Source organism: Calonectris borealis, chromosome 8 (assembly GCF_964195595.1).
Source record: "Calonectris borealis chromosome 8, bCalBor7.hap1.2, whole genome shotgun sequence".
In the NCBI taxonomy this organism is placed as follows: domain Eukaryota; kingdom Metazoa; phylum Chordata; class Aves; order Procellariiformes; family Procellariidae; genus Calonectris; species Calonectris borealis.
This window is the reverse complement of record NC_134319.1, coordinates 14,012,495-14,037,671: the sequence shown is the minus strand read 5'-3', so window position 1 is coordinate 14,037,671 and position 25,177 is coordinate 14,012,495. Positions and strand designations below refer to the sequence as shown.

Here is a 25,177-nt window from a genome sequence, read left to right as displayed (position 1 = left end):
GCAGATTCAAAATGCAATGTCATATTTACAGGAGAAGGAAGTACAAGGTTAACTTTAAGGCTTACACATCCAGAATTAGTTCCTTTAATACCTTTCCTGTGCCAGAGGCCTCCATAAGCAGGTTAGGTAGAAAAGTCTTCTCACCAGACTTGAGAGAGGAGTCTCAAAAGTAAGTGACCTTATCCTTTTGGCCTCAGTTCTACTACACCTGTGTAAATCTACTGAAATCAGTGGGTACTTAAAGCAAGATGTTTACACAAGTGCATTACTAGCAGTATCTCTTGCTTCTTTCCAAGGCAGTTCACTGCCACCTTCTTGGCTTTCCCACCATGCATCTCTTCATAGAAGAGCAGATAGTAGCACACACAGTGACCAAAAAGGACAAGAATAACCAGCAACTGTTGTTCAGCTCCTGAAACTTGTTGCTTTATAAAATTTCCTAATTTGTTATATAAAAAAAGGAAAGAGTAAACAATTAGTACGCTAGCATATAGACTATTTTGCTGGACACAGCACAAGGGTATAGGACCATCCAACATGTTCCTTCAAAGTAAAATTTTAAACCCAAGATTGCCCGAAAGGTTTTTCTTTAGCCAGTATATTATGCTTCAGGGTTGTTGACATATCAAAGCAAGTGAGACAGACTGACAAAAGGAACCCACATATTCATTTGTTTTTCCATTAAAAGAAAAATATACTGTCAAGCAGTTGGTAATTCCGCTTACATGTATGAAGACAACATCAGAAAAGAAAGACTGATAACTTTCTATCCCCGGAATGAATAGAAAGATAGAAAGACAGAACCAACTATATAACTGGTGATCCTCACTGAAATAAACATCAAAAGATGCAAATATATATATTTGATTTGGACTAACATTTGGATTCTGTATTCATAATGGAGACTCTAGCATATTTGACACAGGCAAATAGTAACAGCATAATAATCCTAGTCTTCACTTGAATTTCAGGGCAGAACTGTCTTACAGAATTCTGCAGACTGCAGAGAAACTGCTCAGGAATGTGGCTGGCTTCTGAAAACCCAGCTGCATCCAGCATACAGTTAAGAACCTAAATGAGCAAGACACATGCTTAACTTTAAATAATAAGACTTAAAGAATATCTTAAGTGCCCTAGTGTTTGGGGCCTGCTTGCATTCCACTTGCCCGCAAGAGGAGGAAAGAATGAGATAAGAATCCTTAAAAAGTTGTACTGAATGAAGAGTTGTTCCTCAGGACCTTTAGTTTACTAAGTAACACCAGTTACCAAACTTAAATTAAAAAACAAATTAATAACACTATAAGGTTGCTAAATGCATTAGTAACAACATATTAATACTTGAATTATAATGTAAGTAATGATTAGTGCAACCTGGAAGATAGCTCGACACTGATTAGCAGCTACTCAAACAGATGTAGTTAAAGCTGCTATCTAGTCAATATCTTAGTTATCTGTGGTAAATTAGAGTAAAGTAAAATAAAGCAAAGCTTGAATAATAAAGAATGTACATAATTTAGGCTATCTGGAAATATGTATATGTTTACCTTTAAATACTTGCAGCATATCTGCATGTAGAACAAGGGCAGCTTTAAATAGCAGTAGAGAGAATAAAGCCTGGTGTAATCGACATGTGCTCTTGAATCAGCTAGCTACACTACAGCACTTTGCTACAAACAGGATTATTAGGTAAAGTGGGACATAATGCACAGACCAAATATCCCACAAAGAATTAGAGAACTGACAGTAATTTATTAAAAATAAGTTTAGCTTGAGCCATCAAAAGGGAAATAAAACACATCTCAAACCCAGCTAATTTTTTGTAACAGTTCTAATAAATAATAAATACATGCATGAGAGAAAAATGACACATAAATAATAAATTTTACTCCCTGTTGTTATTGTTCACAGAACCTTTTGCTATAACTTTCCACAAAAATAGATTTACTCCCACATATAGGTTCAACTTTGAAACGTTTCAAGCTGAAACAAAAGTTTAAGAAAATTGTAAGATATAAAAAGACCTTTAGGAATGAAATGCTTACACAAGCTACTCGAGCCTCCCAGGTACAGGGTAAACAATTAAAAAAAGCCACAAACTATATGCCTGGTAAATAAATGTGTATTGCTGTAGCAATGGGGTATGGCTAGTGCTAAATAAAAAGCCCAGTAAACAGCAATTGTTGAAGACTGTGCTATGTGAACACGCTACAGCCATTTATGCCAGACTGATGGGTCAGAGCCTTTGATTTAAACAGCAGCAAGATTTAAACATAGTAGACACATCAGTTAAGAAAAGCTGTTAGCTTTTGCACGTGCACACACAGACACAATGTTTTCATTTTAAGCCCTTGAAAATAAATTGCAGACAGAAGTTTTAGTTTAGTCCTAACTGAACTATTGAATTAATAAAGAAACTATAGTGCAGAGAGCTATATTTGCTGATTTTATACAATTCTGTCAATATTCTATTTTGATATTGTGCTCAAAAGCAATCGGAAAAGCTCAAAATGTTGTTTCTGCACTTTCAAGATTAAGCTACCAAGCTAGGAGAGCTGATTACCTTTGAAGTCTTTCAGACTGAATTATCACTGTCTGTATCTCCCCCACCCCATTCTGGCTCTCCTTCCTTCATGTTGCCCAAGAATGTTTCACACAAACCTCTCTTAAAAATAGACTTTAATGCAAGAATAAATTGTTTTAGTAAAAGTTCTAAAACAGGAATTAGCCCTATGGGCCAAAACATGTTCTTGATCATCAGTTTATATAACCTCACACTGCAATACTCCAGCCAGAAAAATAAACACTTATCCTGCCCTCACTACTTGCCATCTGTCTGGTACGATTTTTCCTGCCTCTGGAACATTTATACTCACAATGTATATAAACACATAGAAGTTAAGTGTATATACATCCTTTTTAGTAAGAAAAAGAATTTGTAAACTATAACTTGTTAAGAATATACCACAAGAACATGAGGGGGGAGGAGGGGAAGCAACTTCCTGCCTTGGAAGGCTGTTTCCACTTATTCCATACATCACTTTTCAAAAGTGTTCAAAATGAAGGCAAGTGGTTATTAAATCAAGCCCTGATGTGTGGGGAAAATGATCACTTTTCTTTAGACAAAAAGAAGGTAAATGTGTGTACTTTTTTAAAAGGTTTAAAAAAAATTGAGAAGCTATTGACTAAAACTAAGCACTAGAATGGCCAAAAAAAAAAGATGCAAACGCAATGCTCAAAAAATATGCCTTTAAAGTAGTGTTAGTCATGTGTGTTCACTGTTGTGGGGTAAGTGATAAACACACAGACAGTACAGCATGCGTTAACTAGCCCTACTTGAGTAGTATTGTGGGGCACTAATGGCATAAACTGCTGTACAAATGTTCCTTACTCATGTAAGGAACTGGAACAGCTTCATTATATTTCTCCCTTTTTATCAGGGATTTAAAATTGATGGGCAGAGAAGAAAGGAAAAAGAGGGAGAAAGTAATCAGAGTTTGCCCAGGTAACTATGTGGAACCAGGAAACGCACACTAAGAAGAGATCTTGGGAAAGAGATGATTGCAGCTGCTCACGTTGTAAGGAACAAGCAGAAACAGTTGAGAAATAGCAGACGGATTTTGTGTTAGGAGGACTGAGCAAGGAAGCACAGGAACAGCTAGCTGAACAAAGTTTGGAAAATTAAATCAGGTAAGTGGATTGTGGCTCAATTACGAGCAGCCTTTAGCGCTAAAAGCAGGAATCGTTCGTATTTCATTTGAAGAGAAGCTCCTGAGGGAGAGAGACAGCTTAAGGGAAAGGAATAATCTGGTCAGAAAAACAAGCAAAGGTGATTTTTATAAACAACAGTTAAGTCCATGTGAGAGAAGCAAGTTTTAAATGGACAAGGCAAGACATGAGAACACAGCAGGAGTCAAGAAGTGAGAGAGACAAGGGCTTAAACAGGAGTTTTGGTGTGGACAGAAAGAAGACAGGTTTCAGGGATGCCATTTAAGGAAAAGCAACAAGGTGTATAAATAGCCTGCACGGCTGGATCTAAGACTAAAGCTGTTGGGCAAATGGTAACAAGGGTCCTCGAAAATCAGAAACAGACTCTTTCTGATCTTATTGGAAGTGTTTTCAAAAGTTTCTATTACCCCCCACTAACATACAATAAGTGACCTTGAGTTCTCCAACACTGGTTCAGTGTACAGTAAAATAGATTATCTTGAGCCACTGCTGAAAAGACTTCAGCTAATCTATTTTACTATGCAATTAAATGGCATCTAAGCTTCAGCTTTTAATATAAACGCAAACACTCACTCCAGGTTATCGAATACCAACATAAAGATACAGATTATCAAATACTAATCTTTTTCAGTACCAGTAATTTCACTGCAGGTCCACACAAAGCTGTTTTGTGTTTTTAGTATAGTATTGCCAAAATTAAGAGCATTGCTGAGAAAACCAAGCTTTATAATCTTTTCATAGACACAACATTTGCAGAAATATTTTTGTTTACAGTTTTAAGTTGAACTTTTGACTATCCATCTTACTCTACTATTCAACATTCTGTGCTTAGATGCTTTCCGGTAAGGAATGTTGCTGAAGGCGGTTTAGAAAGAAAGCGTTATTAATATTGGACAAATATGCCTTTAAAGGAAAGTCTTAAATATTATTGATAGCAGAAGACATACTATCCAATTCAAACATCTGCCCTTTGAGTATCAGTGAGTCAGAAAGAAGGAGTTGCAGCAATAAGTTGCAATACAAGAGACCTCACAGTAAAACGCAGTAAGCTTCAGCAGTTACTGAACTTCCACAAACTGTAATAGCTGAATTATGTTCAAAATATGCTTTTTTTTTTTTTTAAAATAGGATTGGAATAACTTTTCTGGGCTTTTCTTCAGACTTGGTAATATTGTTTTCTCTCCTTTATAAGAGCATTTCTTGGGATGAATATATTTCCACACTTAAAAAAGCTATTGTTTTCTTTTGTTTCAATTTCAATTCTGTTTCAGCCATTAGAAAAAGGTTTTGTCCTTCTCCAAGAAACAAAGAGATCATTTAATGTAAATTTACCTTCAAGGACCACAAAGCAAGCAGAAGTTTTTAAGCTATCAAAACAAGTTACGCTACTTCAAAATTATTTTATAGTGTGTACCACTAGAGCACACCTAAGTAAATTATTACAGATTGCTCACCTCCTCATCGGAGCCTGAGAATTAGAAACATTTCTTCTGCATAACCAAATAAAACATAATACTCTCAAATTAAAGTTTTTCCATTAATATTTCAGAGGCAGGAAGGAAAATACAAGCCTTCGATATTCATCCATGGACAGTAAAACATTATAGAAGTCTGTGTTAATAAAATATATAAAAATGAGCTTTCAACAGCTTCATTGATTATGCAAAGACTTTTTTGTTTGCTTTAAGAGCAGCTGGAGAAAAGGTTTCTAATATGTAGATATGTTCTCCGAAGAGTTTTGTCACTAGGTTAAAGGCTGTGCTTATTTTCTCAAAAATGCCAGGCATATCTTTGAGTGTGAGAAGAAAATTAAAAAAAGAAACAGACAAACCTTCCAACAAAACCATCAACACCACAGACCTTTGTGAGAGATCTTCTACTGTAGTAGCTCAAACAATTCATTTGTTTTAAATTGTATAATTAATATAAAATAAAAAGTAAGTATTTTAAAAATAAAAACGCAATCAATGCATACGTTTTAATATTATTATCAAAAAGTTTAGGGGCCAGTGTACACAAGTCACCATTAGTTTGAGTGCCAGCATTCCTTTTTACAGTAGAAATCAAAATAATATGAAGTATTAGGAATTCAGTACTGACAAGGAGCCCTACAATTCGAGAATTTTCCCCTCTGACCTGCAATTCTGCTCGTAAGTACAGCTATTGTTTCTCTCCTAACTCTTTGCATTCCTCCCAAGTTAGCTCGGCTAACATTTCAGTCTCCTAGAAAAGATCTAAAAAGGAAAAAAAAAAAAAAGAAAAAAAAAAAGAAAAAAAGAGAACTTTCTTCAAGGACAGACTACAGAAAGTATTGGAAGCTTTTAACCCTCTACCCCCTCACATTCACCACTCAGAAATAACAAGATGAATATTTTGTCTCACAGTTTTCTGCCAATTGCCTCCTTCCTGATTCAGTGCAGCTTATGCCTGCCTCAGGAAAGCCTGTTTCTAGGCTTCCCATGTTGTTTCACAGTCCTAAGAGGATCAACATAAAAACAACAGCAGTTTAGCCCTATATATTTGTTTTAATTTCATGTTCAGAAGTATTTCTGCTATAGAAATCCTATTTTAGCTTGCTGGTTTATATGATAATTCTGAAAGTCCAGTGGAGAATGCAACAACAATGAACATAATTGTGTTCCATTATTTCTTCTATTTAAAATGCAAGTCTTTTCCAGGGTTGTATTCATTGTTTATAACCCAACAATAGCTTACAGAGTTGAAAATGATTATTTGCAATTATTTTTATTATTATTATTATTACTATTAATAGAATTCTACCCACAGGGAGAGAAGTTATTTATTTATACCTGGATCTTCTGCAGTGCTAAAAGTTGAATATTTAGAAATATCTGGAAGAGAAAATATATAATTTACATATAACGAGGGAAAAAAAAAAAGCATTTGGAGATGCTAATTTACACAACAAGAATCAAACAGAAGGCAATTAGACTAAAGCATGCAAGCACTTCAAGTGATGATTGCCTGCTCTGAGGAGTCACTTTTTACCTGTTATAGCAGACAGAAGAGAAGCACTTCAGGCCACATCATGAAAGACAGGGGTTGCAGTGACAAGCTATTGTATTCCAGCAGGGTCCCAGGTAACTCATTCCTGACTCTCCCATAGTCTCCTCCAGAAGGCTGTTTCTCAAAGCTGTTTGGCAAATTGTTTCTCATGCCAACCAACTTCAACTAGTAACTGGGATCACAAAATGGAAAGCAAGTCTGTGGTATGATCGATCAATGGCAGCGCTAAGATCTTAATTTGATTAGGTAGAGGGAAATGATAACCTGGGAAGAATAACATTTAAAGGTTTTGGGAGGGAGCAACATCTGTGACTAGTAGACAAGTAGGGGAGAGAGTGGTTTCAGGAGCCCCAGAAATTTGACAGAAAATTTTACAGAGAGAACTGAAAACCAGAACTTGATGGAAATTTTTACTTTTGTAAGTTTCCTTCCTGACCAAATTTGGAGCTCATTATAACCCAGGGTTTCTGAATAAGAAGTGCTAGTCAGATATTTATGTAGCAAGTCTTTTGATAACACTTGATAGCATTTGTCCAACTGCCAGAGCCCTGTCTCCAGCTGTAGCTAATCACAAGTGCTTCAGGTGGAGAAAGTGGAAGAAAAATCCACAAACTATATCTAACCATGACATGTATCAGAGAAAAAACAAAGCAAAACATTTTCTGATTACCATCGTGGGTCAACAGTTGAAACCCTGAAGCATAAGATCTGGTTATAAGCATTCTAACAACAAGCTGCAAGTGTTATGAACCTATTAAGGACAAAAAAGGCTTTTTCTTGTTCACCCCAAGACCCACGGAAGAAGAAAAAATAGCAGCAGTAAAAGGAAATGCTTAAAAGCCAGAAAGACCACAATGACCATTTACCCCCAAGTCCATCCTTCGTCTCAAAGAGGAATAAAAACATCCCTCAAAACAGCATTTAAAAAAAAAAAATCTTTGTCTAAAACACTGAAATACCCTCAACATGCTTCAGAGGCAACTTGCCTCAGAACTTAACTTGTTTCACTTGAACAACCAGAAACTGGATCTAGTTATGATTTTGACAACAATGTCTACAAATCCCCCAGCACCACATACCTTTTCCATGTGTAAGTAGCTATTCAGAACAAGTAAGTCACCTCTCAGTATTTTCCTTCTTAAGGAGCTGGACATATGCAACTTAAGCCACATATTAGCTTGTTTTTCCAAAACATGGATCATTTTTATGGCTTGTTTTGAGCTGTCTAGTATTTCCATATCTTCTGAAATATGAACAGAACTGGACACAGTATTCTAAAACCATACAAAACCAAGATCGTATCTTTGCCTCTCTGCTGATGCTGTCCTTTTCACATAGCCAGAGATCAGCGATGGCCTTTTTCCTACAGCACTGTACTGAGAACTTACACTGACTGTGATGCATAACTTTCCTAATGCATGCCAAGAGTGTTCATTATTTTTCTTTCAAAATCTCCCATCTATATGTACAATCCATACTTGCCTGGATTCAAATGTAAATTGTTAGATTGTAACCATTTAAACAGATAATTCAGATCAGTATTACTAAACTGCTTTTCATTAATTCAATGCTTTTGATGCTCTAAATGATATTTTTTTATCAGCTTCCAGCTCTACAAATGATTTTATCATCAACTACATAGTTGATAAAATTACAGCGTCTGACCAAACATCTTTCCTAGACAGCAAACCTTTCCATTAACAGTGCACAGAAGTATAAATAAATGTTGATGTCTGCGAGCTAATTATTATCCTCTAATGTATGCTGTATCAATCCCCCAAAATGCAGATCTCCCAAAAACCTACAGTCCAAGAAAAACTAGCTACCATGAAACCATATCAACTGGCACTAATTACATCTTTTATTATGTTGTCTATGGTAACAGAACTGCAAATTAGTTCTATTTTTTCACAGGCATGACGCTTAACTTGGGTGTTGAAGTTTTGAGGTTGTTAGTTTGTTTTTTTTTTTTTTTTTTTTTAAGATTTGGAACTAAATTGGTGATTTCCCAATCATTTGGAACATTTTTCACTTTCCAAGATTAGTGCATAGTAACATACGGATTAGGGCGTTTTCTTTATCTAGCTTCTTTAAGAAATTTTGGGTATAAAACATCCAGGACTACTGATTCTGATTTAACAGATGCTGCCTCTTTCGCCACAAATGATATGCATTCCTATCAGTGTCAGAGATGCATACACATTCCTGATTCATTTCAAATACAGAGCAGAAGCACCTTCATTTCTCTTTCTGTTCAGAACTGTCATTTGTTTTTTGGAGTAGGATATTATTGTTATTCTTAGTAGTGTAAAGAATGCTGTAGTATCTTTATTTCTTTTGGCCACTGGAATTTCATGATTTTCTTGGACTTACTTATTGTTGTTGCTCTTGAACCCTCCCATTCCTGTTGTTCTTAATACATGCACAGGCACTCGCACACACGCATGAAAAGGAAAAAAAGTGATCAATGTTTATACCAGCATACTTCCTAAAAGAGTAATACAAAGCTTTGAACAGAAGTGAAACAACATAAGTATTACATGTTAACATGTGCATTTTGGGGTAGTAAAGGAAAGTTTGTTGACAGCAGTTTTCCTTCTCTTTCACTAAATTACCAAACTAAAAAAAAAAAAAAAAAAGGGAAAAATAAACCTGTAAGAGAGCCTCTAGGATTCTTCCAAACATACTTTTCTGTCTCTCCGCACGAAAGTTACCAAAAAATGTCAATCTCAAAAACATCCTACTTCAAAAATTCATACTACACTCATTGTCATATCCTATAGGAAAGTAAATGATCTAAGAAATTTTGAGTGATTAAATGTTTTTATATCAAATATTGAACAAAACCATCCTCTGTATTAAATCTTCCAAGCACCACAGTGTTTGAGATGATGATGTTCTGTTTCTATTCTAAGACAGCATTCTGAAAAGTGAAGCATTGTCTAATATATTACTTGCTGTTCAAGCCACAAATTCAAGATAATAATGAAAAAGCCCCAAAGCCTGAACAATGAAAATACTGCTCACTAAACTACTTCATTACTTATTTTCCTAACTCATCTGGGCCAGCACAAATAAAATTCATAATAAAGTAACAGACCTCTACTCAAGAGATCACAAATGATTTCCACAAAGGACATTTGAAAGGAATTCAATTCTCAGAACATTCTTGGTAAACGAGAATCAAGTTATCACATCTAAAAAATAAAATAATGATTTAAAATACTGCCAGGGTAACCAAGCAAAACAATAACTAAACACATTGCACATCACACTGAGTCCTTTGAATACCATTTTATTAATTTTGCCTGAAGATAGAAATTACAAATAAACTTCTAATTTAATAATGGATATACACTGCAACTTTATTTAGGGCTTATGCTTTCAGACACCAAAATAACACATCCAAATGCTTTTCTGCTTTAAGAATTACATTAACAGGTGTACACAGATATGTAAGAAAGCCAGCTCTGACCTATATTTAATTTCCACCTTACTCAGAGCTGTATTTAGTAGTTGCAGGATAACACAAGGGCTAAGAGATGAGAGTACTGCCACCTCGTGCCAGTCAAGCTGAAGCCTAACAAACAAGACTACAGACTAAAACTAATCCCAGAGCATGTTCTGCCTGTAAAATGTGACAGTTATTTGAGATCAGATGCTTGATGTTGAATTACGAAAGAGCATAACAAGAACATCTTAAACCAATACTTTAAATACAGATAGTTTGATTATTTTTATTTAATCAACATGCCTGGCAGCAACTACTCCTATATTTGCCACTGTAACATCCTGGTTTTAGTCACTCATAACTGTGATAAATTTCAATCACCAGGGATAAGAGCTTCGGTAATGGATATCTGTTTCAGGCTAAGTCTTTCTGGTTTGGTTTTTTGTAAATTTTTTTTTTTTAATTATGGCAGGCAAAAAACCCCAGTACATGCATACACAATTTGACAGTTCAAAAGACACATAAAACTTCTTTTGAAACACTCTAATATACCCATGCTATAAAAAGGGTCATATATTCTTACTGCATAAATATTTAAATACCCGAGTTAACAAACTTTAGAAAGCAGAGAAGTATTATGAAAATTCTGAAGTATACTGACAAGCCGTAAGGAAAAAAATTTCCTCTCAGTCCATTCTTATCTAAAACACAAGTACTACGTCAAACATTCCATAATAATGAAAAGAACCTGATTTTTTTTCTGCTTATTTACTGATAAATATAATTCTGCTCAGTTGATATTTCAGTGACCTCCCCCCGCAAGAGTCATTATTACAAGCAATAAAAATGTGAAATAGGAGTACTCACCAATATCATTAGCCAGAGAAGCAGGATCAGAGGCCCCAAGGGTGGCCTCAAACTCCTCCTGAAGACGATAAGCTCTTTGAAGAAGGGATTCAAGCTTGTGAATGAATTCAGCACTAATGATATCCTGCAAGAAGAAAGATATTAGAAGATGTTCTATTTTTTTTTTTTTTACAGTCTGTAAGACTCCTTTGTAAAATCTAAGAAAATTAAGGCTTCAGAGAGCTCACTGTGCCACATTGGTTTCCTACAAAGCACACAAGGACACTGTCAGATGAATACTTCAACATCCAAAATATACACACTTTTCTAAACATACAGCTATTTTATTTACTGTAATAATAAAATCTAAGTTTTCAAATACTTTAAAATTACCTGTGATGTTTACTGCACTAGAAATTATGAAAGTCATACAGGTGTATGTTTATTTCAAAATATTTTTAACATTTAGTTCTTAAGAACAAAGGAATACAAACAAAGTTCAAGCACATTATTTGTGAATATTCATAAATTCATCATCTTTCCCAAGACCTTTATCTTTGCTAAGTAGATATCCCCTCACATAGTCATAAAACAAAGTGATGACCCAAAAGATTTTGTGCAGAGAACTAGTATGCTTGGTAGTTTGATAATACCATCCAGAAGCAAACACTGATGCAACAGCAATTGCCAAAAAAGTAAATAAAGTTAATTCCCCCTCCTCCACCCTCCTCCAAATAACCAACCAAAAAAATCAAAAGGAACAAAGTTAGATGTCCTTTAAATGCAATGCCACTAAATTGGAAATTTGAATTAATTTTCAGTTTTGGTAATTGAATTAGAAGTTGAAAAGATTCAGGTAACAAAACACAATGAATTGTCAGGGCAGCAACAGTAAATTACAGATTGAATGTACTCACTTCTACACTTTCTTCTGCAATTGCATCTCCTGCTCCCAGCTTAATGGAACCACAACTTGCTTCATCTTCAACTTGCCTGTTACGGAAAGTGAGTGCCTGCTCCCATCGACGCAGTGCTTCTTCAAAAAGCTCCATACCTAGGGGAGATCAGGCATACCTCCATTCCATCAAATACACAGCTTCCATATGTATTCACGCTTTAGAGTCTCAGGAAACTATGTAGCTAATAAGCATGATTATTGCAGAGATGTAAGTTTTTAAAACAATAGCAATTCCCAGTCTAAAAAAAAACAAACAACCACCTGCCTTTTTAATAAGATAAAGAAGTTTACAAAATGATTAAAGCAACGATGTTCAGTTTATTTTTCCTATTTACTTTTTAAAATAATTCTATGGCTTATTACTACAAATATAAAAATTTAAAAAATGTATTTTAAAAAATTAACTCTAGATCAAGATTTCCTCATTTTATGGAAATGTTCTTAGACACATGCTTACAGGACACTGTGAAAGAACACCACATAATATTGTGTAAGAGTCACTTTGCCACAAACCCAAGAAATTATTTACATTCATTGTTGGTAGATGCTGAATATTCTTATTATAACTTACCCATCAAATATAAATTTTCAGGTGTGGTCACTGGAATATTGACAAGCTTAATATCATCTTCATCTGCTTTATCCCAGGAATTAGAATTGACACAAGCACAACTGTGACAAGAGGTGGCACTCTGAACCTTAAAAAAAAAAAAAAACCAAACAAATTTTGAAGTGTTGTTATACAGAGTATCCTTAAAACTACATTCCTGCCAGAGTACATTACATCCAAGTTATCTGTTTAGAAACTATTTTTAGTATGTAGCAAGTACAATGGCCTTCTCAGCATCTCTAGCCATCTATGCAGCTTGTTCAGGAAAGTTGTTTCAGCTCAGTGAAACCATTAGGTGCATATGCAGCGCAAGTTAACAGACATTCAAAAGCTTTAAAACAGTTTTACTTACCGAGGCCAGACTCTGAACTGAACCAGAGTATTTACTGAAAAGTCCTCCATTTGCATAGATACAAGGCTGAGATCCTTTCTCCTTGGCAGAGCTCAGAGAAAGAGTCAAGTTTTGCCGACTACTGGAACAACTAGAACCTAACAGATACAATGTTTTGGGTTTGCAGCAGCTTTAAAAATCGGTGTATCTTTTGTTAGCAAGATCTATCAAGAATTGCATTTACTCTTTTAAATAAAATCCAGTTTAGAAGCAAACAACAATTATTCTTTTATTTTCAGTTCTATATAAGAAACTACAAATTAAAACAGCCAATATCTATAACAATAAACATGCCTTTGAGCATAATTATTTTCCCATCCTATAAAATCTTTTCTCAGTATTGAGATATGTCCACAAGAACTGCAAACCCCATTGTTAATACACTATTGATAAAAAAAGTTTTAATCCAAATTCATGATTAAAACTTCAGCTTTGAGAACAAGACCAGCTTATTTATAAAACACTGTAATTTTGTTCCTAATTTGCACAATTTCTACTTTAACAATTCAAACCTACTCAGCATTAAAGGAAAATTGTTTGTTTTACTACTACACACCCATCCCTTTTCTTCCCCTCCAAGAAAACAAAAAACCTTGGGAGTCCCTTCATGTACCTTTTTCTGATGCGGCTGCTTTGGTACACTCTAATACTAGATGACTTGGTTCCCAGGGTGGCACTTTCTTGTTTTTCTTTCCACGTCTTCTTTTAAAATGATGGGCCAGAAAAATAATAGATATTGCACTCACTGCTGTTACTGTGAACAGCTTCTTCAACCCAGGGGAAAGCTTTATCTGAAAATAAAAGTGTGTGACTTCATTGGAAATACATGCTCCTTAACTCCCACCTTTCCTCCTACCCTCCTTTTGGTGAGTTCAACCTAGACTATAGCTTGTCTGGGGGAGATACGAGATGCTGCTCTCACATAGCCTGGGAAACAACCAACTCCGAGTAAGGACCTAGACTAACAGCTTCTAAAATTTGCAATGGCCAGTAGGTGACAGAGTTTACAAAGGGGCTGGTGCAACAAAGTCAGTGGCTGCACTGAGACACATACTGCAGCACCAAGAACTATAAGGTATATTGCAAATCCATGAACTATGGGGATCTAAGTAAATGACTTTCAGACAAACTTCTTTTTTTTTTTTAATTTCTTTTTAATGCCAGGACAATGCAGGGCTTCAATTAATTCTCTAACAGCAAAAAAATTCTAAGAAGAAACTCACCCTTCATAACTAGACTATTTTCGTGCACTGTGAAAGAGTGGAGGATCCAAAACCTAACATTTGCATGGTGTTTCAATTTGGGAAGCACATGCATTTAAACATATTTCTCTACATAAACCAGTTGGTTTTTTTAATTGTTATGTTTTATTTTGGATATAGATCAGTCATAGGTTTACAAACATTTAAGTAGCAAGTAAGAACCATATATACAAGCAACTGGAACTAAAAGCCATTAACAAAGTTCATAAAATTCAAAGTGATAAGATATACAAGGAAGAAAAGAGCCATTTAACTGGAAACTAGAGTCCACATTCACAAAATCTTTAGGAAATCTATGCTGCTTGAGAAACAAACTGCTGGGAGAAAACCAGATCTGCAGTCCTTAGCGCTAATACGGTGCTTCTGTAACATGTTTCCTCATACGAGAGAGAGCTGGCCACACAGAGTACCGCTGCACTCTCACAGTCCCTGGTTGCTGTGCAATTGGTCAATACTATCAGAGTTGTGTAATTTAAAGAAGCATTAAAAGCTTTGCTCTGCATTGAGTTTGCAATCAGCAAGTCAAACACCTTTGACTTGAGAACCCTGTCCTTAGTGGCACTGTATCTTGACCGATACTGTACTCTGTGAGGAAAAGGAAATCCCTGAAACACAGCGCAAACACATACTTACAAAAGACTAGACTATTTAACAGAAAAGAGTTAATAACCAAATAACTGAGATTAAAACCTTGAAGCTCACAGAATTAAATGCTAGAACTAAAGTTTCAAAGAACGAAGTGGATTTTTTTAAATTTGTCTGTGCCTACAAGCATGATCATAAATAAATTAACAGTGAAATGAAAACCTCTAAGGAGAGGAAAGTTAATAGTTGCACATAATGGAGTTGCACATGGTATTTAAAAAGGATATGAATATGCTGCAACGTAAAAAAGAAGTCAGTGATCTTGCGGTGAGAATTTTCAAGTATTGTAAATACAGAAAAAATGTGAAAATAATGAGATGAAGCTAAGACTGAGAATATCTCATTCTGGTTTTATATGCAGTAAAACTTTGAAAAGCATTTACATGCAAATATGAAAAATGACATGGTTTTTGCTTACAAGCATTTAATTCAATAAAAATATAATACAGTCATATTAAAGACATGGGTTTTAAAAGAATAACTTTATCAGGACCTGCTAATATCTATTTTTTAAAAAATATTATTGGCATTCTTAATTATAAACAAATTTTTTTTCTTTTAGTTATCCTTGTCAATGATTCAGCATACACAGAATGGAAAAAATACTGGACCATATTTTGCACAGCCAACTAGAAACCCTTTTTTTTCTCCTGTGTATTATGGCATCAGAAGATGGCTCACTCTTCAAGAAATTCATTCTTTGAGGGATACGACTGAAGCTTTAATATTTGCTCAAGTAATTCTGACTTATTTCGCTCTATCATTTATTACATATGTAGTTATAGACAACTAACACCTCTCTTCTCTGAATCTCTACAACACAATTACAGCTCCTCCTCCCTGTCTTTAACATGAAGGTGCTCTAGAGACAAATCTTATGATTCCCTGCAGACAAGGAGTATCAGTTTCACAATACTTCCAGCTTTTGTCAACCTGAAAACTGAGATCATAATGTACTCTTTGCCCAAATTTGAGTGACTGCTATCCATGTTGCTATTTATATAGCGAAACCTACCTATAATATCAATGAAAGAAAATAAAAATAAATCATGCCAGGGCCATCTATAAAAGGAAATACTGTGATTAATAGATTTTCTTTGAAGATCTTTCCATAAGTAAAACAAACAAACAAAACCAGCAAAAAGAACTGAACGGGTTTAAAAACCAGCCTGTTTTTAAAGAATCACTGCCTTGTTTTAGTCATGTGCCACTTATTTAATCAAACAGAAGTGACTGGAAAACTAGAACAAGAGATTGACTTGCATTAATTAATTAATTATCATTCAGATTGCCAGTACCAGTCACCAAATTAATCTAGAAATTATTTCAGACCACACTCAATAGCATCATTCAAAATTTAATGACAGTTATGTTTAGTTTTTAAATACCTAAAAAAAAATCTACAAAAAAAAAAAGACAACTTGAGGATTTTGATATTTGATTTGATGAGAATCATTGTGCTGTTGCAAAATGAAGACATATGGACACTGTGGATAAAGCAACCTCTTCAGTCAGATGTATGATGATGCACTAAGTGTTCATTAGCAAAAAAAGACAAAAAAACCCACTTGTTTTAATTCAGTGTTCTAAATAAACTAAAAATCAACACATTCCGTACAAATTTAACTCATAGTAAGCCCAGAAGAGCGAGTACAACATTGCAATTAAACTCCTAAACGTGTATCAAAAGTGACAATATGCAGATAACGTATATATTACCTGGTTAAGAGAATAATACCAAGAAAGGGGAAGATGAAATACCCGTAAAGCTACCGTCTTCAGTGAAAATCGTGCCTCAGTAACAGTTTCTTCTGACATGGCTCCTTCTCTCCCATAACCTCATTAAGTGTAACTATCTTGAAAGCAGTCAAGATGGTCTCTGTCAAATGAAGGATACATACTAAATCATGCAATTGAAGCCCAGGACAGCTTTCTTGTACAAACTCGAATCTGTTACATAACAGGTAGACGACTTGTTTGATTGATATTTCTGAGCAGAGTTAAGACTTGTGCTTAATGAGAAGACAGCAAATTTGCTGGCTCAGCTTAGGCCTCAGTCATCCCAACTGCTCTGTGCAGGGACCTGTGTATGTATAACCAGGACCTACAGAGGACTGAGTCTACTTTTATTACCTGGCAGTTAACTTATTATATCCTCTAAATCATACATGGAAACAACCCTGTTTCTAAGATCACTGTTGTTGGAAGGATGTATTTAAATGCCAGCTAAAACAGTTAAAAGATTTGAGAGCGGCCAGAAAAAGTTTATCTCATTCAGAGGTTCAATTTTTTGCAGACACATGATGAGGAATAAATACCATACCCTGACGTAATCTCCCCCGTTAAGAGGAACATCCCCCTTACTCCCTAATACTAAATACACGGCGAAGCCCCTGGCGCCTGACACCCACGACCGCAACCGCGGCACGGAGGGAGGTGAAAGAGAAGGGCAGGCCCACACGCCCAGGGAGCGGTCAGCTTTAACCACCGGCTATTTTCCCTCCGCCGACGTCTGCGGCCACAGGCGGGCTGCGCTGCGCCGGAGGCGTTTCCTCAGGGCAGGACCTCTCCCTGTCGCGGGACACGGAGCGGGGCCCGGCCGGCTTCGGCGGGGCAGCGAACCCCAGCCCCGTAGCCGGCCGCCTTGGGGGCAGAAGCCACTTCTCTCCGGCCCTGCCGAGCCCTCCCCGGGCGCCGACTCCGCCCGCCCCTCAGCCCCCGTCCCCGCAGCCGCCCAGGCAAAGGCAGGCGCACCCGGGTCGGGTCCCGCTGCGCGGCGGCCCTGCGGTTGCCGCCCTCGGTTACCTGCCGAGCACCGGGGCAGGCGCCACGGCCGCTCGCGGGCGGCTCTCCTCCCGCACCGGCAGCTGCTAGGAGACCGGCAGGGGATCTGCTTCCGGGCCAGCGAGAAGCGGCCGAGGTCGGCCGGGAGGCAGCCGCTGTCACTGCCACGTGAGGGTGACCCGCTCCGTTAGGAGTCCGCGTCGGCCATCTTTACACAGGGCGGCCTTCTTCTGCGGACGACCGGGTGAGGTGGGGTGAGAGCCTGGCGCCGCCATCTTTGTGCGGGGCAGCGCTCACGTGAGCGGCGGAGACGCTCGGCGCGGCCATCTTTGTGCGGGGCGCGTCCCGCGGCCAGCGTTGCCGCAGCCGCGGCCGGTGGGCGTCTGTCTGTGTGAGGAGGCGCCGGCAGACCCGCGTCCGCGGCCTGGGCGCCCGCCTTCTCCGCCACGGCGGCCTTCTGCACTGCGGCGTCCCGAGCGGGGGAGCGCTGCCCGCCGGCTCGCCAGGGCCGCTGTCCCCGGAGGCTGGGCTCGCCATCGGTGTAAGCCGCGGGGCTCGCCGCGGCCCGGCTTAGCTCCGGGCTCCGCGCACGGTACGTCTGGCTGCTCTGGTAAGAGAGGGAGCGTCCCGCCGGCGGCGGGGAAGGCGCGTCGGGTCCGGCGTCCGTGAGGGGGGACGGGAGCGCGGCGGGCCGTGTCTCTGGCCGGTCTCGGAGTCCAGGGCGGCTCGGCCCGCTGGGCATGTTGGCACGGTGATGGCCGCCGCCGGCGGGGGCCGTCTCGGCGGCCGGGGTGCCGCGCTCCCGGAGGGCTTGGCTGGGGCCGGGAGCGGTGCGCGGCCTGCCTCCTCCGCCGGGCCGCTGAGCTGAGCCGCGGGGCCGTGGGTCGGCGGCGCCTGGGCCGCCGTGCGGGGTGGTCAGCAGGCGGTGTAAGTACGCCCGCCCTCTGGGAGCGGCCAAAGAGCATTGGATCGACCTCCGCAAAGATCTGCTGAAGTTGAAGCGATGCGGCGACGGTATTGTAGATACGATGCCATTCCTAAAAACAGTAATTTTCCTATAAATTACTCTGTCCGTTCCCAGAGGTAACTACACGCTTAGATCTGCGTGTACGAGGGGTGAAATAGACTGGAGAAAAAAGTCTGGTGTAGCACCTAGTGGAAAATCACTGTAGACTTCTGTGCGCAGGCAAAGCCTGAGTTAGGGAAATCCTCTTAGAAACATAAAGGTCAGCTAATGAGTTTCAGAGTTAGGATTTAAAGTGGTGGACGAAAGAAATGAATGGACAGTCTATATACTTTAAAGGCAATATAAAATGAAAAATGGCTAACCCGCATATACCCTCAAGTTTTTTTTTTTAATGTGCTTTCTCTTTGGAAACAATACTTCATGACAGCAAAAAAACCTAATGAAAGTGACTTAAAAAACTGTGTCTTGCTTGGATGGATAGTTCTTGGTGCCTGAAGAGAAGGACCAGGTATCTTTCATCAGCTTATTGAGTGTGCTTTTGTCATTTATTGGGAAGGTACCAGGTTTTATTCTAAATAAAGTAAGTTTTCTACCAGAGCTAGTACTGGTGTTGTCATTTTTTTCCAAGAAAACCGATACTAATGTTTAGAGTTGATAGATTAAAAAAGGTAGAAATAGGGAGGGATGGAAGATGAAAATCAAAACCATCTACTGATTAACAGAATATAGAGGAACTTAGTGTGTGAAATTAAGATTAATGTTCCCTATTTCTTGAACTAAGAAGACTATTCTCAAGTTTGGTAACAATATTATTCAAATACATTGTTATGCTGAAGTAATTTCTATAATAATTGTCAAAGAATCCAGTAAAGTTTTTAAAGAGCAACACAGTTCTTTAGAAAACTGATAGAAAAATGTACATCTTAAAAATCTGAATACGTTTGTCTAAGGCTATAGCTTCAATGGGAATGTATAGTTTGGTGTGAATGCTGGTGTTATTTTTCTGAAGCGTGAAGAATATCTATATGACAAGTAATTACTGAAGTTCCAGATATCTTTAGTATTCTAAGTAATTAAATGTTCAGATACAAAACTGCATCCCTGTGTCATTCTTATTTTGTTGCCATAAAATGAAAATAAATGTTAAATGTGATTGTTCCAGTGCATCACTTGTAAAATAACTGTGAGTGCAAATAGGAAGCCTGAACTTAGAGTTTACTGGTTTGATATGCTGTTATTCAGCATAGGCAAAATAATAAAAGCCTATAATGAAGATACAATTACTGCTTCAGGTAATTGCTGTCTTAATAATAATCCTTTTATTCTTAAAATCTTCTACCAGCATTCCCTAACTGAACCCTGTAAAGTGATCTGATAAAATGGCTCCATATTTGGGGACATCAACAGAACAAAGGTATATGTTTATTTCAACATCTGTTGAAGTGTTAACTACTATAACTAAGCAGATGAAAACATTAACTTTAATTCAACAATTTTTGAGAGAATTTAAAATCTGTTGTGTTTCTTTAGGAAACATTAGGCTCTCTGCATGAGCCTAAGATCATTTTCAGTATCAGTTGAATTCTCTTAGTGTTTGATAGGGTTTTTCTGTGTGTGATAGTTCTTCTACGGTAGGCACCACACAAGCTTGTGATGCCATGGAATTCTGCTGAATAATAAATAGATTGCTGGTCATGATGCTTTAAATTATGGTTCACATTTCTCTGACGGTTCACGTGAGCAAATGTTTTTTTTCTTAGTGAATGCAAAGAATAAGCAGGAACAAAAAAAAGACTGAAGTTCAAGATAAGTGTTACAGGCTTTTTTGTTGTTCTTTGAAGTATGACTCACTATGCATGCACCAAGTAAAAATGTGTTTATAAGTCCTTCTTTTGAATGTTAAATGATTCAATTAGTTGAATGATGTAGTATGATGCGTTGAGATGGGTGGGCTGAAATAAACCTTTCAGTGAAAATGATGGAGAGAGCTAGGGAGAACAAGGGAGAGACTGCAAAGTTCTCTCCCAAATGTATGGGAAGCATTTGATGAAAAGCTTATTGCATGAATATGATCATGTGAACAGTTAGTGTGAAAACTTGAGTTCTATTCCCAGTTAAGTTTTACTTCATTCTTAACCTCATAGTGAAACAAAGATGCTTCTTGTATCCGATATATGTACGTCCATGGTTTTCAGCCTGTGATTTTTCTAAAGTTCCTGTGAGACCATGGAATACTTTTGAAAGGTGACAGAAATAGTCTTGTTACCTCTGGACACATGATTGCTGTCTACGAATTCCTGTCTTGATAACAATTTCTTAGAGTTCTTCAACCTGAGGGAGGCTGAAATTACTGATATAGATCCTTTCCAGAGCCTTCCTTCGTCTTTCTAATATATAAACTTTTGGTTCAGGAAGCCCCAGAGCTGGAGAGGATTCAGGGAAGATATATATTCTTATTCTTCTGTGGATGTCTTCTTTTGGTCAGTGGTGGAAACACGATAGTGGGCTAAGCGGACCTTTCATCTGACCCAGTAGAGCTGTTCGTATGAGATATCTAGGTACTTTCCCAGTACAAACTATCACATATCACTGGGGGCATGAAGTGGAGATAGATTCCAGCTTCAGAACAGGAGTATAAAATGGAATGTAAGAGAAACTACAAAAGTAGATTTTTTTTTTTTTTTTTTTAATTACTGAAAATGTGAAGAAGTGACTTTTGGATAAGGTCAACGCAATGCAGAAGCTTGTGAAAAGCAGATGTGATAACGAGATACATCAGTAGAGGAAGATAAGCAACCTTTTCAGATAGAGTAGGAAGTGGTGAAATGGAGGAAGGGCAGTGAGTGAGGGAGGGGCTACCCTGGGCTTGCTAGGACTTAGAGAAATGAAGGATGAATCATAGTTTTGGAATTAATTTTACAGTTTTAGACTGTAACATAAAATTTTACAAAATGTGTTACTGCAGCTAGGTATATTAAGCTACCAAGGTTATGGCAGTACAGTGAGTTATCATGGTTGCTACAGGATGGATGGAAGTGTGTAAGAATTTTGGTAACAAAAGGTGAAAGAAAGGCCATTCAGCTCTGCCTATATAATAACATGTAAAGAATCTATAACGTTAACTAGACTTCTACAAGCAATGCTCTTCATATGGACAGGAATAGGAACCACATCCATAGGGACACAAGTTTCAACATGCTTTGGTCTTTCTGATGGTTATTATGAGATGCAGACTGCACCAAGAAACAGAACCTGGTGTGAGCAGAACTCCTGGGTTTGGGTTTATTCAGGACTGCAGGTTTGGATTTGCCAGTTCCAGGCGTGAAAAGTAGCTATTAAATGCAAATCTGGTAGCATAAGGTGAAGTCTCCATTTCATTCATTGCTTTGTATTACTTGGATAATTCAGAAAGCTTCTTCCATAAAAAAAGTAAGCCTAAAGCTTTACTAATCCATTATACCAGTCTTTCTAAAGCATTTGTGTTAAATCGGCATTAATTCACACTGAATTTTTTTAAGGTTGTCAGGGCTTTATTTGAAACTCACTTGTCCATTTTTAATGTTTTAACAGCCCTTGCAAAATGTGCATGTTTCTATTTCTGTTCTGAAAAGGAACTTTACAGTTCAAAGCAGAATTGCTAATATGATTGAAGTTGAGGAGGTTTGGCCTGGAAAACTGTTGTTTTCATATTTAAAGTGTCTTTCAGCAATACTGTACATAGATTACAAATAGACACTGAACTGAGGACATACTTCTCCAGCTGCACTTTATATTTGAGAGTAATGCTTTTTAAATGTCATGCCATTGGTCCAGGAAGAGAATTTAGACCTCAACTCAAAAAAAATCCCAAATTATTAATTTACTGTAGTATTTCCAGTCTTGTGAGATAAGTTCTTAAATATTTTATTGAACAGCTGTTAACATGACATTCAAAAAGACTGAAAGATACACACACATACTTGAGTATATGTATACATATTATATATATAATAAATATCTTGTGTATTGTTTATATAAACATAATTTTTTGTGTATAAATAAAACTAAGTATATACACACACATATATATAAAAACCCCCTTTGATAACCAAAGGGAACTGAAATGACTCTTGATTCAAAGGGATCTTATTGCAAGGCAATGGAAGTAAAGACCAAGTCAAAGGTAACAAACTGAAAGTTTACTAGGAAATGTCTCTGAGATGCCTACTAGCCAAGGTTTGTTTTCCCCCATGCCATCAAAGCTCTAAGTTACTTAATACTCACAGGAGTGATTGGTCGTATAGTAGAAGGAACAGACCTAAAGCTGCCAAAGCAAACAGGCAAAGTGGAGAGAGATGTTGATGACAGTGTTAAAGGCTGCAAACAGATCAAGGAGCGTGCATTGCTGAGTTAGAATGGAAGTTTAGTTGCAAGTCTTGATAAAGGAATGCTAGATTGGACAGATAATAATTGGGGAAAGAAAGCATAAGATTCTTGGGCTTTAGAAAGATTGAGGCATCAATAGTAATTGTTTAAGTGACAAAACTGGAACAAAGTTCTTGGATGGTTCTTATCTGCAGGAGTCAATTGGAGTATTTATATAAGTAAGAACGTTACTGAGTTTACTTTTTTTATTTTCTTTCTGTAAAACATCACAGCTTTCTGCACAACCATCAAAATAGTAATGACAAAGTGATTGTATTTAGCATTCTTTATTTCTGATAAGTTTCTGTGTCTGCATCAGAGACCTGGACAGAGAGAACTCAAGCAAGAGAAAAGCTCGCTGAGTGTTCAGTACTACATGTGAGTTACAAGTTTCAGTTTGCTTTTGAGATATAATATGCCTGAATCTATAATGTCTTTGTAAATAAATAAAACCAAGATAAAGTTTCCTTCTCCTTTGACAAACACAAGTCACGTGCTCCTGCATTTTAGCCTTCATAGCTTCAGCACACTTCAGCAGTGTTGCATAAGATCCCTTTCCAGAATATATAGTCAAAACCACCATCAGTTCTGCGTAGGCTTGAAAACTGTAATTTTTATGTCGTTGGGGTGCCATGGTAGAGGCCAGGAAGTTAAATAATTAATTCAAACCAGCTCTGCTCCTCTCAGGATTCTGTTAGTTTATGCCCTAAAAGTCAGAGGATTTTGTTTTAGAAGTCAGCTATGTTTAATTTGGACTATAGGATTCTCTTACTATTAATAAAGTTATTTATACTAACTTACTTTAAAAAGGCACATTCTTTTAAAAGTTATGTATATGTTGCATATTAGATATCTAATGTTGCTGCCTACTCTAAGGAATTGAGTTTTACTCATTCTTGCTTTTGTTGACAAGTGATTCCCTGGTCTTGAAAATCCCAGCTACAGGATCTCAGAAAATACAGCTTCTGAAATGTCATCGCCCGGCAGCAATTGCCCTCACTTGGAATCAGTTGGTGAGATAACAAAAGAGGAATTGATACAGAAATCTCATGTGAGTTGTAGCAGCTTACTTTCTTCCTATCACAGTTACTCTGGTCACTTATTTTAGCTACATATCTTGTCATGTATTGTTAGTTATAAGACACATTTAAGTATTAAACCCAGGTAAAATCTTCTGTACTGGAATAGTAAGGTTTAAATGAAGTACGGGAAGAATTATGGACTTGATAAAACTGAAAAACTATTTTTCAGTACTTGACACTTAAAGAGTACTTTTCCTAGCAATGTTTTCCAAAGCAAGTAATGTTTTAATGGAAATATTAGTTAAAAGAGTTAGCATAACACAAAGCTGAACTTTTTCAGACACTACCATTGTAGCAATTAGTTACTTGGAATGTTAATGTAATATAGTGTAACTGACTTGACTTCAGGTAGAAAGTGTAACAAAGAAATTTATGCTTAAGTTTTTCGTGGATAACAGTTCACTTTTTGATGGAGGAGCCACAATTTGGGAAACTGCCCCTACCTGAACTCTTGGTTTCCAGCTAGTATTAATAAATGGAATAAAGAAAGATCTTGTAACCCATTATAGTAGCTGGGAGGTGATGAAAAGCCAACCTTTTCTGTCCATGGTGCTAAATGTCTTTATCTGAAAAGTGTAACAATTTGCTGCTGAGGGGTATAGCAATTCTCTAGTGTTGCATCTTTTTTTGTAAACCTTTGCAGGCAGTGTTGACTGACTGCAAATAGGAATATGCAGTTATTACAAGTTCAATCACTTTCATTTCTTTTTATGTTAAATTGATAGGAAAGACCAATTTTAAGGATTTTTATAATAATGTGATATGATATATGTTTATGCTTTATTTAGAAGAACAATTTTTGGTTAAGATGGAAATTCAGAGAGAAATCCAAGGTTTTACTAGAAAAGTATGCTGATCTTAAGATTATGTGAAGCAAAATGAAAATTGAGTTGGTTATCAACACATCCTTTTTTTCGGTCTTAAAATTATTCAGTTGCTGCTGAGCTTTACAGTATTTTTTCTCATTTTGTCTCAAAGTTGTGGTTTACTGGTGAAAGTAAATGAAATAATACTTTGCCTGTTT

General features: G+C 37.3%; 2 protein-coding genes across 12 annotated transcripts in view; one reads left to right on the top strand and one right to left on the bottom strand.

Annotated features, from left to right (window-relative positions):
* MIGA1 (mitoguardin 1) overlaps positions 1-17,811 on the bottom strand; it is a 42,818-nt gene extending 25,007 nt beyond the window's left edge. Inside the window, exons 1-7 of one of the 2 annotated variants that reach the window (XM_075156069.1) lie at positions 17,722-17,811; positions 16,636-16,795; positions 13,623-13,800; positions 12,971-13,107; positions 12,580-12,706; positions 11,968-12,104; positions 11,072-11,195 (exon numbers count right to left, since the gene is read on the bottom strand). In XM_075156069.1, coding sequence (XP_075012170.1) covers positions 11,072-11,195; positions 11,968-12,104; positions 12,580-12,706; positions 12,971-13,107; positions 13,623-13,800; positions 16,636-16,734 — 802 coding nt within the window. In that variant the 5' untranslated portion in view covers positions 16,735-16,795; positions 17,722-17,811. The remainder of the gene's footprint in view (positions 1-11,071; positions 11,196-11,967; positions 12,105-12,579; positions 12,707-12,970; positions 13,108-13,622; positions 13,801-16,635; positions 16,796-17,721) is intronic. The other variant, XM_075156071.1, reaches the window with a different exon arrangement.
* A 408-nt stretch (positions 17,812-18,219) lies between these two features.
* Positions 18,220-25,177, top strand: part of USP33 (ubiquitin specific peptidase 33) — a 43,466-nt gene continuing 36,508 nt past the window's right edge. For 5 of the 10 annotated variants that reach the window (XR_012674471.1, XM_075156068.1, XM_075156065.1 and 2 more), the window contains exons 1-2: positions 23,305-23,449; positions 23,985-24,122. Coding sequence is in view for 7 of the 10 variants with exons in the window: in XM_075156065.1 (XP_075012166.1) it covers positions 24,042-24,122 (81 nt within the window). In the remaining 3 variants the exon portion in view is untranslated. Of the gene's footprint in view, positions 18,311-23,304; positions 23,450-23,984; positions 24,123-25,177 lie in introns of those variants that run through there. The other 5 variants (XM_075156064.1, XM_075156062.1, XM_075156059.1 and 2 more) reach the window with 3 other exon arrangements.